General features: G+C 40.2%; 1 protein-coding gene across 1 annotated transcript in view; it reads right to left on the bottom strand.

The window, feature by feature from the left end:
* Positions 1–19,069, bottom strand: part of STK32A (serine/threonine kinase 32A) — a 139,348-nt gene that overhangs the window by 26,145 nt on the left and 94,134 nt on the right. Inside the window, exons 6-7 of the mRNA XM_070465596.1 lie at positions 13,226–13,263; positions 5,391–5,480 (exon numbers count right to left, since the gene is read on the bottom strand). Coding sequence (XP_070321697.1) covers positions 5,391–5,480; positions 13,226–13,263 — 128 coding nt within the window. The remainder of the gene's footprint in view (positions 1–5,390; positions 5,481–13,225; positions 13,264–19,069) is intronic.

The following is a 19,069-nucleotide window of genomic DNA, read 5'->3' as shown; positions in this document are numbered from 1 at the left end:
CTGGGCCCATTCATGTTCCTGCAAATGGCATTATTGCATTCTTTTTAATGGTTGAGTAATATTCCATTTTATATATGTACCACATCTTCTTTATCCATTCATCTGTTTCCATGTCTTGGATATTGTGAATAGTGCCGCTATGAACATAGGGGTGCACTTATCTTTTTGAATTAGTTTTCTCTGGATATATGCCCAGGAGTGAGATTGCTGGATCATATGGTAATTCTATTGTTAGTTTTTAAAGAGATCTCCATACTGTTTTCCATAGTGGCTGCACTAATTTATGTTCCCACCAACAGTGTAGGAGGGTTCCCCTTTCTGCACACCCTCTCAGCATTTGCTATTGGTAGACTTTTTAATGATGGCCATTCTGATGGGTGTGAAGTGGTACCTCATTGTAGTTTTGATTTCCATTTCTCTAACAATTCTTTCAATTGACTCCAGTGGAAGGCAGAACCTCAGTCAATCTTATTCCAGTGGATATCTCCAAGTACATGTTATCTAACACACTGAGAATCTTCTACCCACTCGTCTAAGAATAGACCTAACTTCTGAAGGATGAAGTGGGGAGAATGATGTAGAAAGCAAGGATAAGTCTCTTTGCTTGCTTGTCCAGTACTGAACCTGCCATTTAGAGTCACTCAATAGAAACTTGCTAAATGAATGAACAATACTGAATTAATCAGTCAATCAAGCACTGTTTGCAAACTTTAGCTGTGAAAACAGGCTGTCTGGGCTCAAGCTCTGCCTTCACCACTTACTGTGACCTTAATTGAGTTAGTGGGCTGAGCGTCAGAACCATCAGCAAAACCAGAATCATGAGAAGGCAGTTCTTACAGAGGTGAGAAACTAAATGAGCTAATGGCTGCCAAAATCTCAGCACAGTGTCTGGTACCTGGGAAGTTCTCAAAAAATTAGATACTCTTCTAGACGGACAAACATCTGTTAACACCAGAAATTTTAGCTAGCCAAAAGCTGCACACTTGACCCAAGCTTCCGGTAGTAGGATGCAAGTTCTGGACAAAGGAAATTGGTGTGATGTGGGACAAGCACGTGGGTTTGCCCTGGTGCACTCAATTTCAAGTAAACTCCTGTGGGCGACATCCAGTTAGAAAGGAATGATACTGACATCCCAATGCCAGGACTGATCCTGACTGTAAAAGCCCTTAGCAAGAATAAGTAGGCTTCATCCCCTGGTGAATTCACCTTTCATGCATCACTGCATTCTTTCTGCAAGTCACAGCTCCCCACACAAGTTGGCAGATAATGGCCCCGACCCCACAGTGCCCCCACAGATTGGATGGAGTGGACTATAACTCTGCTCTCCCTTTTCATTATCTCATAGCAAGTCATCAGACGCGGTCCCACCAGGTGACAGGCGATCGACATCTCAGAGAAGCTGCAGAGAACTTTGAGACATAAATAGACCATTGTGCTAAGAAAATATCTAACAGAATAAACATCTATAAAAGCTGTGTATTCTCTTGTCTTGGACCACCCTTGAAGTTTTTATGAGTAGAATCCTCTCCTATTTATGCTGTATTCCAGCATGAAGACATTTGAAAATGCATTTATGCATTCAATAAATATTCACAATAGGCTAGGCATTGAGGAATTTGGGAAGAACGTTAAGAACAAAGGGCAGTGTATGAAAGCATGCTGTTGCTCAGCCATGTCCAACTCTTTGCGATCCCATGGACCAGAGCCCGCCAGGCTCCTCTGTCCATGGGATTTTCCAGGCAAGAACACTGGAGTGGGTTGCCATTTCCTTCTCCACAAAAGCATAACGGATAGGTAATTCTTTGAACCCTCAAAGTGCTGAAAAGCCAGAGCAGGGAGACGCTGAGGGCTTCCATCAAATGTTCCATCTCTGAGGTGATACAAATAGAGGTGGCGAAGGACTGTTTCCTTAAAAAAAAAAAAAACCATTGAGTATTTTGCTTGTTTTTTAAAATATTTCCATATCTCCAGAAAAGTAAATAAAACACAAAAGCAGAATTTAATAAGCAGTTATAACCAAATGGCCATGTAAACTTACAACATAGAATCTTGACCCCATCACTGGGTCCTGTCCTGTTTACAAACATAGAAGCAACCACTGTCCTGAATTTCTGTTGGTAATTTTCTTTTTGCCTTTCTACATAGATTGACTCTCTGGTTATGCATTTCTAAGCAGCAACTTAGTTTTCCCTATTTTACTAATATATATGTTATATAGATGTTATGTTTGTATGTCTATATAAGAGATGTATGTATAACATATATGCATAAATAACATGAGTATGTGTGTTTTGTGTGTGTGTGTTCAATCCTACTCCTTGTTTTCCTTGGGGTCTTGCTCTTCTTGTTCAACATTATGTGGATAAAACTTCTCCAACTTGTTACACATAATTTGTTCACATTCAAAGCTATACAAATATATTGTAATTTACCTGTTTCCTACTGTTAATAGCCATTTGGGTTGTTTTCAATTTGGGCTATTTTGAACAAGGCTCTCATGAATATTCCTGCACATGTAAGACCCTTCTAAGTCCGCCTATCTTTAGGTTACATTTCTGGGAGGGGAAATGCTGGGGATGGGCTCCTCATCTTCACACATGCTGCTGCTTGCTGCTGCTGCTAAGTCACTTCAGTCGTGTCCGACTCCGTGCGACCCCATAGACGGCAGCCCACCAGGCTCTGCTGTCCCTGGGATTCTCCAGGCAAGAACACTGGAGTGGGTTGCCATTTCCTTTTCCAATGCATGAAAGTGAAAAGTGAAAGTGAAGTCTCTCAGTCCTGTCCAACCCTTTGTGACCCCATGGACTGCAGCCTACCAGGCTCCTCTGTCCATGGGATTTTCCAGGCAGGAGTACTGGAGTGGGCTGCCATTGCCTTCTCCGTCACACATACTAGACAGCATCAAACTATTTACCTTGGTGGTTGTACCAATTAACATTCTGACCAGCAACACATAAGACTTCACTTTGCTCAACCTCCTCGGCATTAACTAACCTTGCGACATTTTCCAATCTAGTGAGTATGTAATGGTCTTCCTCTGTGGTTTAAATTGGCATTCTCCTGATTACCAATAAGCTTGCCCACATTTTAATACATTTATTAGCTATCTGGATTTCCAGTATTTGGTTTACTTTTCAGATTTTAAAGCAACTGGACAGTAGATTCTGGTCAGGACATGAAGAAAGGGTCCAAAACTAATGTATAAATTTAGTGCAATAGAAATAGTTCATGGAATTTATTAAAATGATTCTAAATTTCCTCTGTAAAATATGTGAATAATAAAGGTCTTCTGAAAAAAGGATAAAGGGACTTGCATCTGTTAAACTGTATTATAAAGCTATAATAATTAAGATATATTGATAAAAGTCACAAAATATAGATGCTAGTACATAAAAATACTTAGTTTATGATGAACATGAATATTTTAATTGGTTAAGCTAGGTAGAAGATGATGAATTCAAAAAGCAAAACTTCCTTGTTGGGTGAAGGTGCTTAAGAACTGGCAGATGGTCCATAGTCTTATTGTCAGAGCTGAGGACCTGCTGTATAATATGTTTAGCATCTTACATTAGAACATGTTGTATATTCCTATAAACTTCATTCAGTATTTCATCCTAGTTTTCTTTCTTTTTAGAATTTGTTTCTTTCTGGTTCATTGCTAATTATCAGAAACACTTTAAAAAGAGAGCTGGTGAATATCTGTTAGGTAGATTTTACCAAATTATTGGGAACGTAACTTTCAAAAAAAGAAAGCAGACATCCACCTCTGATATCTCTTAGAAAGATTCCCATCCAAAAATCAAAGGCAAGAACAACTTCTGGATGAAGATATAAGTGCTGACAGTCAGATATTCATTTTTAAAAATACAACTAGAAATATTTCTAAGAGCTTAAGCTTGGCCTACCTCATTTGGCTTACAACCATTTAAGAATCTTACATACATATATTTTTAAATCGCTCTATCTCTCTTTTAGGGAGAAGCTTGATTTTCTGAAGTCAAAAAGAGCTTGCTTTAAATGTAGGCTTTTTCAATTATTAGCCATGTGATCTTGAGCAAATTATTTCTTTTTCACCTCATTGTAAAATGGTGATAATTACAGTTTGCCTCACAGGGTTGTTGAGAAAAATAAATGAGTCAATGAATGCAAAGCATTTAACACATTGTCTGATCCCTAGAAGGCTTTCAATAAATATTGGTAATTGTTAATTATAAGGATGAGGGTAGAGAGGGCAGAGAAACTTGACTGGATTCCATTTTCTTAGCTCTATGTGGTGAAAAAGACTGGAAATGCCAATTTTGAGGAGAATCAAATTATACGGGTATTGTATTTAAAATCACTGGGGAGAGAAAAGAAAGATCATCTTCCTTTACTCCTCTCACCATGGAAACCAGGCCTAGAAAACCCAGATGCACATTTTCTGATTTGACTTCCACAAAATAGCCCTTAATATGGAAACCCAGGAAACCTGGGGAATAAACTCAGACCAGCAGGCTTGGAGATTCCTTTTTATCATTTGAGTACTGTGGATTTGGGGCAGAAAATAGACTGTATTGTATGTGTCCATTATTTTTAAAGTGACAAAAGAGACTTATTACCCCCACAGATAATTGGAAGCCAGGAAATCTGCAGGTGTTCAAATATCACATAAAATCAGGCTCATTTTCCCCCACAGATAACTTGTTTTTCCTCTCTCTTTAGTTCTGCAAGTAAGACAATGAAATATTGAAAGAAGGTGGCAATGTTCTTGCCTTTAATTTCAAGTTCAAATATTTTGCCTGCAAATTGCTCATAGGATTATTGCGATGATAAGCCTAAAACCAGAATTATAACGGGAGGGTAGTATGTGAACTTACACCCTTATGCAGGAGTACGTAAATCATGGTTATAGTAATACTTATATATCATTTATTACCATCCCACTTATTGCTGTACCTTCTCTATTTGATTCTTTTTTTTTTTTTAATTTTTCTCACTAGAAGGTAAGCCCCAAGGGTTGGAGACCTTGTCTGTTTTGCTCCCTACAGTATCACCAGCACCTAAAACAGTGCTGAGTACACAGAGGCAATGAGTAGGTATTTACTGAATGAACTATTAACATTCTTCATCAGGAAGGAGGCAGAAACTGTCCTTAATAATTTCTCATAAACTAACGTTCTTTACAGGTAGTCCATGGCACCCTCCTGAATCAAGATCGGACTGGATGCTTGCTAAAAGGAGATTCCTGAGGTTCACCTCAGACCTGAGAAATCAGAAGCTCTCCAGGTAAAGTCAGAGAGGGACTTGTCATCCTTAGCTGCAAGCCCCTGCAGATGACTGGACCTCCAGTACATGGTGTCCACAGGAATGAAAAAGCTCTGCTCTCAGTGGTTCTGGTGGGGGAACCATACCCATGTAAGGCTTGGTGCCAGCCACGGTGGTGATCCGCATCTCCCCGGGCAGCACTGCGGCGACGTTGAAGTCTGTGATGTGCACGTGCCCTGCGGAGAGGAGGGCACAGAGAATGTCAAATCCCATTCAGCCCAGCAGCACACCGCGCTTCCCATCTAAAGTACCTGGGAGCTGACTGTACATCCTTTTCTTCTCTCTCTTTTGAAAAAAAAAAATGTTTTTTTTAATATTGGAGTATAATTGCTTTACAAAGTTATATTAGTCTCTGCTGTACAACAAAGTGATATGAACATTTTCATATCATGATCTATCTCCTGGAGGGGGGATGGTTTAAGACCATACTTACTGAGGACAGTATGTCCTTGAGGACAGAAAAATTGTGCTTTTACTGCCTGGAGCCAATCACAAATGGCATATAAGAACTTAGAAACTAATGAACGTTATATGCCATTTGCAATTGGGTACAGACAGTAAAAGCTCACTTATTCTATCCTCAAGGCCAATAAGGCCATAAGCCATCAACTCTTCAGGAGCCAGGTCATGCTATGAAAAGATTAGTGCTGGTTGTAAATTTGTAGCTCAACCTCAGAAAGTTTTAACCTTGGTCTTTAAGAGCTCACACTCTGGAAAGTTCTCTCTGGGCAATTTTTGTCTACTGGCATCATTTTAAGTTGATACAGAATGTGAGTATCAAGAGAGGGACAGATAAGAACTATTCAAAATATCAAATTTCCAAGCATCTCTTATGGAATCTTTTAAAGAGAAAAACATTTATACAAAAAGAACATGACTGTGGATACACATATTAGTCGATATTTCTTTGCCAAGAAAGAGTTCTTCCCTCTCCTTGTTTTTCTGAAATATCCTCAGGAGCTTTTTGTCTGATAGTTCAGATTGTCCCCCAGTGATCACCAATAAAATAATATATCAAGGGAAAGTAGGGAAGAAAAGTCAAGTTCTACCTTTAAAGAGGTTGTTTAAAGAGCCCTAAACTGGGAGCTAGGTGAGCTGGGTCCTGCCTTGAATTCTGCCCCTAAGACTTTATAGATTTGAGGTTGCTTTCCTGTGCTGAACATAAGTTTCCCTTAAAAACAAAAAGGAATGAGCAGACTTGATGATGTCTAGGGTCTCTCCTCAGCTTTAATACTTATGGCAATACTGTGTGGGTCTAACACTCAAGTTCAGCAGAGAGCAACCCCTACCGAGTGTACCAGTGTCCTTGTGCTCACAGCCAGACATAGGAAAGGGCATTACCAGCCGCTCAGGCAGACAAGCTCATCGTGTTGGTTGGCATGAATGTTATATGCTTTGAGAGGATCTTGGAAGTGTTGGCATTTCCATTTGCATGCTTCTGTGGTTGTGATGAGATGTGGTGGTAATTGGAGGGGGTGCCATGGGATTGTTCTTCCACATCCCACAAACCCCACTCCCCCTGCCAACTTTACTGTCTGCTCTCCAACAGCATCCAGTTCACTCCTAATGATAAATCTTGCTGTCTTTATCACCAGGGTTTTGTTTGATGCAAAAAAAAAGTGTTTTGTTTTTATCTGATGACATTTTAATAAAGTAACAGTAGCTGAAAGTGAAGGCATTCTTACATAAATGGTTCCAAGAGATGATTTCAAGAGCTTGCACTATTGTAATATAGGTTGTTTCAGTATTTTCTTTCTGTTTCTCCCTCATGTTCAAAGCACTGGCTCTTTGGTTCACAAGGTTTGATACAAAATAGAGGAGTCTGGAGACTTAGTGGTTAAAAGCTTGTTCTCTGGAGTCTGATTGCCTGACTTTAAGTCCCAGCTCTACCACTGACTAGCTGTACTACCTCAAAAAGGTGACTGATCCTGACTGTAAAGTTGGGATGATAATAGTGGTCTTCTCATGAGGTTGTTGGGAAGATCAAATGAAATAATGCTGTGGAAGACTTAGCATTTCACAGGAAGTATGTATCATCCAGTTGTTGCTATTTCCCATGATCAGATGCTCTGGCGTCATTTTGCAAAACACACGTGCCTAGACTTCTCTCTCTTAAGACCCCAGTGCAGTGGGATGGGTGGGAGAAACAGGTATCCAGGTTAAAAATAGTACCAAGAAACTCCACAGGTGATTCAGATGGGCAGCCAGGCATGGGATCCTTGACTTTAGCCTGAGTAGGTATTCTAAGCCAAATCAATCCTGAGACTGACTATGCTCATGTAGAAGTATTGGGTTGGCCAAGGAGTTTGTTCAAGCTTTTCCATACGCGGTTATGGAAAAACCCGAATGAACTTTTTGGCCAACGCAGCAGCAGATAGAGGATGCTTTAGAACCATTTGGTTCTCACCGTGTGCGGTCCCCAGACCAGCAGCATCAGGAACGTGATAGAAATGCAGACTCCTGGGCCCTGTCCCCACCTACTGAATCAGAAACTCTGAGGGTGGGACCCCGGTGTTTAAGCAAGCTCCCCAGGTGATTCTGATACCCAGTTCATTTTGAGACCGTGCTTTTAAAAGAAGACCTGGCTTAGTAGAAAATCTTGACCACAGTTAGTACGCATTTGTGGTTGAAAGAGTGTTAATTTTATCGTATAAGTAGTATTTGAATTTGTATGATTAATTGCAATTTTCAAAAGGTTTTCACACACTTTGGCCGAGTGAAGTCATCCCTATTTCAGAGAAGAGCTGTTTGTGGCTAAGTTCTCAGTGTTTCGAAGTGGCAGAGCTGGAATTAGGATCTAGCATTTGGCCCAGGACTCCTTTGGTGAGTTATGAATTGTCCAGAGACTTTTTGCACTGTATCATAAGACCAAGATCTGTAGAAACTCAAAGCACGACCTTCTGATTGGCTCAGGGTTCTCTCACCAGGATGTATAGTAAACGATGGGGAGGAATTATCTGAGGGTGGACACCTACTAGAAACTGTACCCCAGTGCCCTCACACTGAACAAGGAAAGCAGAGCCTCATGGAGCCTAGGGCCACCAGCCCGACGTCTCAGCTCCAGGCCCAGGATGCTGCTGTACTTTCCCTTGGCTTACCTTGGGGACCTTTCTGCCAACTTCCCCTCTGTGCTGTGGAAATGAAACTGAGTGCTGGCTCACAGAGGAAGCTCTGGTTGCCCCACTAACGGAGGGACATAGAAATTGCTTTGGAGTGAAGGACCCCTCTGGCTTTTCCCATAAGTCCTGGCCCTGAGGGAGCCTTAGATCAGAGTTTCTCAACTTGGAACTGGCTGAGAACTTGGACCTGATCATCCTGTGTGGTGAAGGGCTGGCCTGGGCATGGTGGAATGCCTACTTGCATCCTTGGCCTCTATCCACCAGATGCCAAAAGTACTGCCCACTCCTGGCTGATACACTGACCATCAGAATTGTCTGCAGACATTGTCTCACCTCTGCAGGGAGAGACAGTAGAACAAAAGCATCCAGTTAGAACCACTGCCTTACTGTGACGTTTCCAAGTACAAGGCCCAGAACTTCCTGATTGAGTGCCCTAGGGAGCCATCTGCCTGTTCTTTTCAGCTCTGTATCTTGAGGCACAGAATCACATTAAAAATTGGAGCTCACAGTATTGAGTCACTGAATTTAGTCATCACTGCAGTCATTATTTATACTCTTTCTTACTGAGCATGTGTCCAGCATGAGGATGCTTCTCAACACAGCCCTCAAGGACACCATAACCAATTGGCTGGCATGGCTCCTAGCCTTCAAAACTTTCCCTAACTCAAAAATGGTGCCACAGATTTCTAGGATTCTTATTAAAAATTTATACCCTTAGACACTAGCTGAGATTTATAAATCTGATCGTCTGGAGCTAAGGTACAGTGTCCTACTGTGTGTGTGTGTGTGTGTGTGTGTGTGGTATATGTGTGTGTGTCTGCTTATACATAAAAATGCTAACACTTGATTTTTAGGTACATTTTGGGACTCTGCAAAGGAGAAGATATTAAAGTAGCAGGCTCGGTTCTTCCTCACACCCCTAAACTGAGTTTTTGCCTTTCTCTGTTCCCTGTGACCAGGGAGGGTATCAAGAAACCTAAATTATAGATAATGTGGTAATTGTCATTCTCTCAGATATACCAGTGAGATGTTATTCTTCCTTTGTAGGCAGCACTTATTTCCTGAATAATTTAGAAAAAAACACAAGAATCTTAGACACTATGGAACTGTTAGAATTGGATGGAGTACTTAAGTTGCTAGGATATGGAAACCATGTATCAGAACAGTTGGTTATGAGCCATCCAAGATCTAATGCCATCTCAGGCTCTGAACTAGTGAGTGAGCCATTTAAGTAGGACAGTAAAAGTATGCTATAAATTAAAAAAAATTTTTAAGTCAAATTCTGATGTGTAAGGAATGTTCATTCATACCAGTAGAAGGACTCTCCATTTACAAAAGGATTTGGTTCCTTTAAATATCAATCTTTTCTGATGAATGAACCAGTATGACTCAGTAAGAGTAATACAAAGTTTCTGCCTGTTACTGATGGTACTGAATTTAAATATAAGCCACATGGTGTAATACACAGCTCACTTGGAGAAATGGGAATAGCAGGTGTATCAGAAAGGAGCAGTTATCTATGCAATTGCTAAAGCCCCATGCAAAAGGCATATATGAAGCAGCCAGGAATTTCATGTCAGAGTATTGGGTTGGCCAAAAAGTTTATTTGGGTTTTTCCATTACATCTCAGGAAAAAAGCCAAAAGAACTTTTTTCCAACCCAATAGTCAGTTGGGTTGGCCAACAATGCCTGAAAGCTAGGTTATTCGAAATCTAAAAAAACAGACAGTAAATAACCTCAAAAAATTACTTTTTCCAGAAGAGATCCCAAGGACAATGCTTAGAGAATGACCCTCAATCTTGTTTATTTGCATCTCTCTCTCATTCACGTACCCAGTCCTTCCCAAGATAGTGTTTCTCTAATTGACTGCAATTATTTGCCAATTGAATTTAGGATGGGAATAAAATACAGAGAAGCTCCTCTTAGATCACTGTTCAAGCCCCAAAGTTTAAGAGTGAAAAGTGTCTTTGTAAATAGTATACCAGGTAACAGGTGTAGTCAGGGAACCAGGCAGCGTGGGTTGCTGGCTTTCAATCCCTAAGCAGTAGAGCCACAGTCCAAATAAAATGCCCTCAAAAAGTGGGCGTTAGCCTCCTATATGCATGAGGGAAAGGCAGAACAGGCCATCGAAAGTACAGTTACCTGAGAATTAAGGGTCAGACAAAATTGTTTAAACATAAGACCTGAGAAGTAGATGTGGTTTATATATATATGTGGTATATCCCTTTTGGAATCAAAATATCAATAATTCTTTAGTAAAGTCAAGTAAGGATCCAGCTTTCAGTGCCCACGTGATATAAAGTAACATAAAATATGATGAAATCGTCTAAGCTTCCTTTCTTTGGGGAGAAGACCCCTACTACATCCTGGAGACATAGGAGTATTTGACTGTTAATTGAGTGATCTCTTTGGGCACATGGCAGTCAAACACTTAATGCAGTTATGTCAGTTAGTATTTACGATGACCCTGAGAAGTAAGAACTCTTTCATGCCTGAAGAATTTAAGGTGCAGAGAAGTTTTACACAACCTGTTGAGGGTCTCAGAGCTGGTAAGGGAGAGAACAGGGTTCTGAGCTCAGGCAATCCAGCTCCAGAAACCACTCTCTTATCTACAATGCACGTGTGCTCCATCACGTCCGGCTCTTTGTGACCCTGTGGACGACAGCCCGCCAGGCTCCTCTGTCCACGGGATTTCCCAGGCAAGAATACCAGAGTGGGTTGCCACTTCCTCCTTCAGGGGATCCTCCTGACCTGGGAATGGAACCCGCATCTCCTGCACCGGCAGGTGAATTGTTTAGCTCTGCACCATCTGGGAAACTTTATCTACAACTTCAATCAATTTTTCCCGAGGGTAGTCTCTAAGGGTGTTTACATTTGAAGATTAATTTATTCCTGGATCTTCTCCTAATCTACAATCACCAAGTTGATAAGAAAATGAGAAAGAGAAAGATTTTGAATGAGATCTGGATGACCTCATGGTAGAAAATAAGATGAAGTCACACTGGAGATCCAAGACTGAAATGTTGTTCTCCAAATGGAAGGTGACTTTTGAAAAGGTTTTGGTTGATAGGAGGTGACTTTTGGAAAGGTTTTGGTTGACAGGATCAATATGTCTCCTTTCAGGATCCTGACAAATATTCGGGCAATACACTGGGCACAGAGGCAAGCAGTTGAGAAAGAAGTGGGGACAGAACCCCAAACCAGACTCTGTGTGACCAGTGCTCACCTTCCCAAGACTGTGTCGGGCACACAGGGCACCTTTTTCTATCATGTTGTGCAGAAGTAGCCTCTAGCGGCTAGGGTTGTGACGCTGACAGTTGTGAAGCTCCACAAAATTTATTGGTACCAGCATGAGGGGGATCCTGCTTCCTACTGAAGGCAGAGATAGCTGGTGTTTTCATGAAAGTCACCTTCATGTTGTCTCACCAGTGCCCACATTTCTGAGTTTCAGAGAATCTGTTCCCAAATGTCAGAAGCAGTAAAGGAAAGGAAGAAGTAAGGCATTGGAAGAAAGTGGAAAAAATCTTTTTAGACAGTCCATAAATAAATAATGATGCTGAGCTTTGAAATTAGAGGTCATACAGAAAAGTATTTCTTGGCACTCAGAGCACACGTGGCAAACCAGGTTTAAAATGCAATTAGGTAAATAAATAATGAACCACAGATAGTCTGTGGAATTTCAGTCCCACTGTAAATCCCTTTTGTAAAAGTCAGATGAGTACAGAGCTTTGCAGATTTAGGACTCCATCACCCAGCAGCTGTCTGAAAATTTAACAAGCATCTTATTGCCTCTGTGACATTTATAACATGCAGGCTGTGTGTCCTATAACTGCACTGGTGTACCAATAAATCCAAATGTCCATTAAAATAATACCAGGAGGAGATTATATACATTTAATCACTGTTGGCCAAAGCTTTTTCTACAGGACATCTTCAATCAGTGTTTCTTGAACTTCAGGTGTTCATTTTTCACCTTCATGGTCGCTGCCTTATCCCTCTGGGTACCACCTAGACTCTTACCTACTTTATATGTTTCTTTAAATGGACTGATTTTTTGTTAACTGAAAATGGTTGGACAAAAAACTTAATATCTCTTAAATAAATGTAAAAATTTGCCCTGATGAGAAGAAAATCCTAAAAGTAGACAAAATGAGAACAAAATAATGTCATGAATCTCTAAGTAGATACTATTGCCTACCAAATGCTCTATACTTGAGGTCTCTTCTGCCATTATGGGAAAAAAAAAAGGAAGATAATTGCTATAGAGATATTAAGGCAAACTAGCACCCCAAAACTGGGGTGGTTTTCTTGAAGAAATCAGTAGAAGTGGAAGAAAACTGAAAAGAGAACAACTTTTTCCTTATGTAAATTTAAGGCTATTTATGGGTGTACTAGTGTAGTCGTCCCCTACCCATTTGGCACCAGGGACCAGTTTCATGGAAGACAGTTTTTCCATGGACCAGAGCAGGAGGTGATGAGGAGTAGGGGGGCGGTAATGGTGTAGGTGGTAATGCAAGTGATGGAAATTGATGGGGAGCAGCAGATGAAACTTAACTAGCTGGCCAATCTCTCACCTTCTTTGCAGCCTGGTTCCTAAAAGGCTGTACTAGTATACTATGCCACTGCAATAAATGATAAAGTTCCCCCATGTGGTCTGTCCCACCATTAAATAGAGTTTGTACAAACAATGCAATTGAACCAAGCAAGACACTTTTTCCATGTATAGTTCTCCTCTGCTGGAGATAATCAATTTGTTGCACATGTATATCAAGTAGTTGACTGCAAACAAATCATTTACTTACCATGTTCATCAAGCAAAATATTGTCAGGTTTCATATCCCTAGGGAAGGAAAAAGAAAAGAGAAAGTAGCTCATAATAAAGCAGAACTATAGAGTCAGACCAGACTGAGCAACTGAACAACAACAACAAAGGATAAAGGAAATTCTCAAGAATGGTAGCGAGGGTTGAAACAATGTACTAGCCTTTCATCACAATCTCAATGAATCCTCACAGTGAACTGAGATGATAACCAGTAACACTCCCAATTTCTAGATCAGAAAATTGAGACTTAAAGAAGTTAAGTCACTTAATCCAAGGTCACAGAGCTAGTAAACAGAAGAACTGGGCTCTGAACCTGGGTCTTTTTCATTCCAAAGCTCTTAGACCCTTAAATTCTATAGTGGGTTAGAGCCAAGCAAGTAAGTATTGCCCCATAGATCATATGGCATTTACATTGTCATAAGGCAGTAGCACTGATCATCACTGTTGTCTGTGTAACTCTGGAGCTACACAGATGAACTGAATTTAAAGACTGTGAGAAACAAAATGGTCTATGCTGTGATCAAAATGGTCTATGCTGTGATTATACTTTTTTTTTTTTTAGAGAAATAATGGTTTGCTCATACTCTCTACACCTTAGGTCTTAACAAAACATAAATTAATGGGTAGTAAGTCTTGATTGAGATGAAGCAGAGAGACATACTATGAAACTTCAGATTCCTGAATATAGATTGATGAAGATGCTAATGATATAATGCCTCTGATCTCTTCTAGTTTTTCACAAACCAGGAAAGAGGGCTCCTATGTAACTCAAAAAATACCCCAGGCAGAACCTTTTACATGCATTTCCAAAACTGTGATTATACTTCCAACTTGCAGAGATTAGAATCTTTCTTAGGATGATGTTAATGCCTCTAGTGACTCAAAAAGTCTTATTCCTAGGGTTGTTAATTAAAGGATTTGGACCAGTCTTCCATGCACTGATAAGTTCCTTAAATGCACAGAAAGGAATACAACCCACCCTCATCCTATGAAGGGAGTAGTTTGATGGTAGATACTCAGAGGTTTGATGGTAAATACTCAGAGGATTGGTCTGTAGAATTTTTAAAAGTCCTCCAGAAACAAATATTACTGTAAGCAGTGTCCTCAGTGAGAGCACTGCTCTGCAGTTCATAATAGCCCTCACTCGTCCACACTCCTGCTTTCACTGCCCTTCCCTAACAAATCATTAAAGCCCTTCAACCCAAATTCACAGAAGTCATTAGGGAAGAAATTCTGCAACCGGTTTGGGATTACATTTTTCAGCCTAGTCAAGAGGCTTTTATGTTGTTAGAATAAGGTGACCTGAGCCTTTGACAGACTGAGATTGTCAGAGTCCTCTTTTCTTGACACTATTAATGAATAACAAGCCTCTTACCTGCAGAGAGAACCAAGTATGTTCCCCACCCAACAGTACACGGGTACTTTCATAAGGTTTAAATATCTTCTCATTTAGTTCATTAGTTTCTTAAAATTAGTTCTGGATTCATAAGTGATCATTTGCGGCTGTGGCAAATTTTTCTCTTGTTCAGGGTACAATTTATTAGAAACAGAGTGGGAGGGGGTTTCAAACTGGATGTTTCTCTGGCTAAAGTCTCAATATTTCAGGCCCCATCCCATGCCCTCTGATGGATTTCATTTCAAAAATTATCAAGTCTAAACTCATTCATATAGAATGAAAGGCCCTCTTAGTCTGACTCCTGGGCAACAGCCACATAGAGTACATGGAGATTCCTAAATGCCCCCTCCATCCCTTCACCTTCCGTTGTTCCTTTGTGTGAATCAGAGCCTTGACCTGCTACACCCAGAAAATCCAGATTCACCTCTCACTCTCAGGGAGAGTGGCATAGCTCAGATGCCACTTCCTATAGGGAGCCTCTCCTGATTTTCCATTTCTGAGTCAGTGGCCCTTCCTACATGCTCTGCATGGTACACTTCTTCCATCATAACATTTATCACACTTGTATTAATTTTTTTCCCCAACTGGATCATGAACTCCTTGATGGCAGGGACAGCTTCTTGATTAATATATAAACCAGGATATGTAAGAGCACCATAGCGCACTCTGCAGCTTAAAGCTCAAGGTGAACCAAGCATTAGGCTCTTGCCACCTCTTTCAGACTGGCATCAGCGACATCAGGTATTGTTTCCAGATGAGGGGGAGGCTCTGAGCAACCCTGCCTGGAACGGAGCAGCAGAATGAACATAATGATTTCGTGGTCTGAATTTATGAGAGTTTGCTGGGAGGAATGAACTGCTATGGTTTTGTCAATTTATGGGCTTTCTATTAAATTTCTAGACATCATTTAAAAAAAATTTTTTTTTGTTATAGCCACACTTTGTTATATCCGCTACTTTCCCCAGAAACTTCCTTTCAGCTTAAAGAACAGCACAAAGATCAGAGAGGTCATATTTTAAAGGTGGTATGTCCTACTTCAATCTGACATTCATTTACTCATCAAACATTTGTCTACTTTGATAAGTCACTATGTTAGAATATGGGAAATAGATACACGAGATCAAGTTGCCCCAGGGATGGAGAGGGTGAGAAAGGTTCACGAGGAAACTGGTCAAGGGGGTTCAAAGTGGTAAAGAGGTATGTTTATTGCTAAATTCAGAGAAAGGATATGAGAAAATATCCTTTCTCTGTAGAAAAGGGAAAGTAGACTCTTAACAGAAAAATGAAGTATATAAGCAGAGATTCTGAGTACACAGTCTCTCTCAAAAGTGATGAAGTAACCTCTCAGTCACTAAGGGTGAATAGCAGTGTGATAAGACTGTTTATTCATGTAGCAGGAGAAAGGAAATGAAAATAAACCCAGGTGCTGTATTAAAATTTCTTCTAGAACAAGGTGAGATTTTCTAGTTCAGAAATGCAGCACCACCTCTTATCTTTTTCATCTTTTCCAATAATCCTGAATGGTTTCCTTCATTTAAGGCAATCTCTAAGATGGTTTACCTGGGTAATTACCAAGCCTGGCTATTCCTAAAGTCACCCAGGCAAGCTGAAAATATGCACCCTAAGTATTTCCTCACTCCCATCTCCTGAATCATTCTTCTGCCATCACTAGAGCCTACCCCCTGTGCAGTATGACCTGTCTCATATACCTTTTATTGCCAACCCTGACATTCTAGACTAATAATAAATGAAATTTTCTGCCTGATGTTTCCATCTGTATGTTTAGCAGCCATAATAAATATAAATATATGTCCTAAAGAGACCCTTTGATATCCATCACATCCAACACAAACACCAAAACCCTCTTATCCCCAAGGCCCTTAGCCCAGTATACCATACCAATATTCTCCCATTATAAAAACAAAAACATTGGGAGATCATTATTATTTCTTCTCTTTCTCTTAACTCATAATACCAGCCCCTTAGCAGCCTTGAAAATTTGACCTTTAAAATACAATGATCTAAGACACTATGATGGTTCTTTAAAAAAAAAAAACATGAAATTAATACTCGATCCAGTATTTCTGCTTCTGGGTATATACCCCAAAGAAGTGAAAGCAGGTATTTGAACAGATATTTGTAAAAAAATGAAATAAAATGCTGATATGTTCTCGAACATGGATGAACTTGAAGATGTTATGCTAAGTGAAATAAGCGAGGCACAAAAGAACAGTTATTGTATGATTCCCCTTATAGGAGATCTTTAGATTGAACAGTCAAATTCACAGAGACAGAGAACTGAATGATGGTTCTCAAGGACTGGGGGAAAGAAGGATGGATGATTTATTATTTAATGTTTATAGAGTTTCAGTTTGAGATGAAGAAAAAGTTCTGGAGATGGACAGTGGTGATGGTGGCATAACAGTGTAAATGTACCTAATGTATTTTTTCACTTAAATATGGTTACAATGATAAATTTTATGTGATGTATATTTTACTACAGTGAAATACACACACACACACACACACACACACACACAAGAATTACCATCTCCAAAACCACCACCATCCTCTTTTAGTTGAAATTTGTAATAGTACCTTGTTCCTGCTTCTCCTCTTGTTCCCTGACAATCCATTATCCACACAGCACCCAGGGTGGGGGTTTTCAATACACACACCTTCCCTGCCTAAGGTCCTCCACTGGCTCCTAACCCACATGGGATAAAATCTGAACCATTTACCCCTGGCCTTATATGATCTGCAGATGCTCTAGTCCTGCAGAACCCTGAGCTACATCTCATAGCATCCTCTCCCTACCACACACCATGCTTCGACCACGCTGCTCTTCTTGGTCTCCTGTAAACACTGCCCCCTCTACCTACAATCCTGTCCCCCTGCATGGCTTGTTTCTTCTTGTCATTCAGATCTCAGCTAAAATATCATCCTCCAAGAAGTTTCCTGACCACTCATCTCCATCTTCATCTCTTCCCCTCCATCCTATTTTCAGTACAACACTATCATTACATATTTTTTTCTTATTTTTTCATTATTTGTCTCCCCTTCACCCCTCTGAATGTAAGTTCTCAGAGAAAGGACATCTTTTCTGTACTGTACTGTTCACTGCTGTAGCTTCCAAGCTCATCAAAGTGCCCAGAATAAAGTTAGTGCTTGAATAAATATTTGTCAGAAAAATGAGTGCGTTTGGTCCCTTGGCATCTCCAACCTCAGGAATAATAAGCCACGTCTTTCTTTTTCTTCTACGAAGAGAAAAACAAAAGCAAAAGAACAAGAACTACAACAGCAACAAAACACCCTCCATCTCTGCCTGTCTGTCTTAGTTCTCAGTTGTGTCTGTCTCTATGCGACCCCATGGACTATGTAGCCTGCCAGGCTCCTCAGACCATGAAATTCTCCAGGCAAGAATATTGGTTTCCTCCTCCATCTATGCAAGATGTACTGTATTTGCTGTTGGCAACAAAAAACCCAGTCATTTGTGGAGTGCTGAAGTGCTCCAGGAACACACACATTCTGTAGAAAGTTCTCATTGCATCTTGACTTGATGAAACAGAAAAGGCCAGGTCCTGCTGAATCAGCTGATTCCTACTGTGGGGTCTATAAACAGAGTGTGGAAATGCAGTGCTCCCTATGGCAGGGTTCAAGGTGGAACTGATATGTCTGCTGATCTCACTTGAATGACTTTAACAAGACATTAGCAGGACTTAATAGGCTAATTACATCCCTTCACTGAGCCTACCCTGGAATCAAGTTGCTCACCCTGTAATATGACATGGGGTATTGTGAGAAGACAGAACAGGAAAATCTGTGTATCCAAACCAAACTCAACTCCTTCAGCGTCCCACAGCTTTCTGACAGGTTCGTGGTTTGGGTTTAAATCTTTGTTACATAATGCTGTCTTAGATTGGGTACTCTCCAAGTTCTTGAGAGAGAAAAATAGCATATGTATGATATTTTATTTATATATATTTATATAATATTATCATACAATATTGTATTTGTTGTGCCTATAATATATTAATTATGGTGTTTCATGAAGGCTATTGGTCACATTAACAGACCCATATTAAGAAAAGAGAGGGGTGGTGGTATGAGAGTGTGATGGGAAGTTGTGAGCAAAATTACATAATTTAGAGCAGGAGGCAGAAGTGAAAAGCTGCCAGGATTGGGTTATTAAAGGACCAAGTATCATCCTCCAACTTTCTGACCAACTGGTTGCTTCAACTGAGAAATAATTGACATGTACTTTTTTCAGATGTCCATACAATAATTCAGTATTTGTGTGTATTCTGAAATGATCACAATATGTCTAGTTAGCCTCCATCACCACACATAGTTATGAATTTTTTCTGTTGTGATGAGAACTTTTAACATCTATTCTCTTAGCAACTTTCTGGCTAATTCTTTTTGTTG

This window comes from Odocoileus virginianus, chromosome 3 (genome assembly GCF_023699985.2).
Source record: "Odocoileus virginianus isolate 20LAN1187 ecotype Illinois chromosome 3, Ovbor_1.2, whole genome shotgun sequence".
NCBI classification, from domain to species: domain Eukaryota; kingdom Metazoa; phylum Chordata; class Mammalia; order Artiodactyla; family Cervidae; genus Odocoileus; species Odocoileus virginianus.
This window is presented reverse-complemented; position numbering and strand designations above follow the sequence as displayed.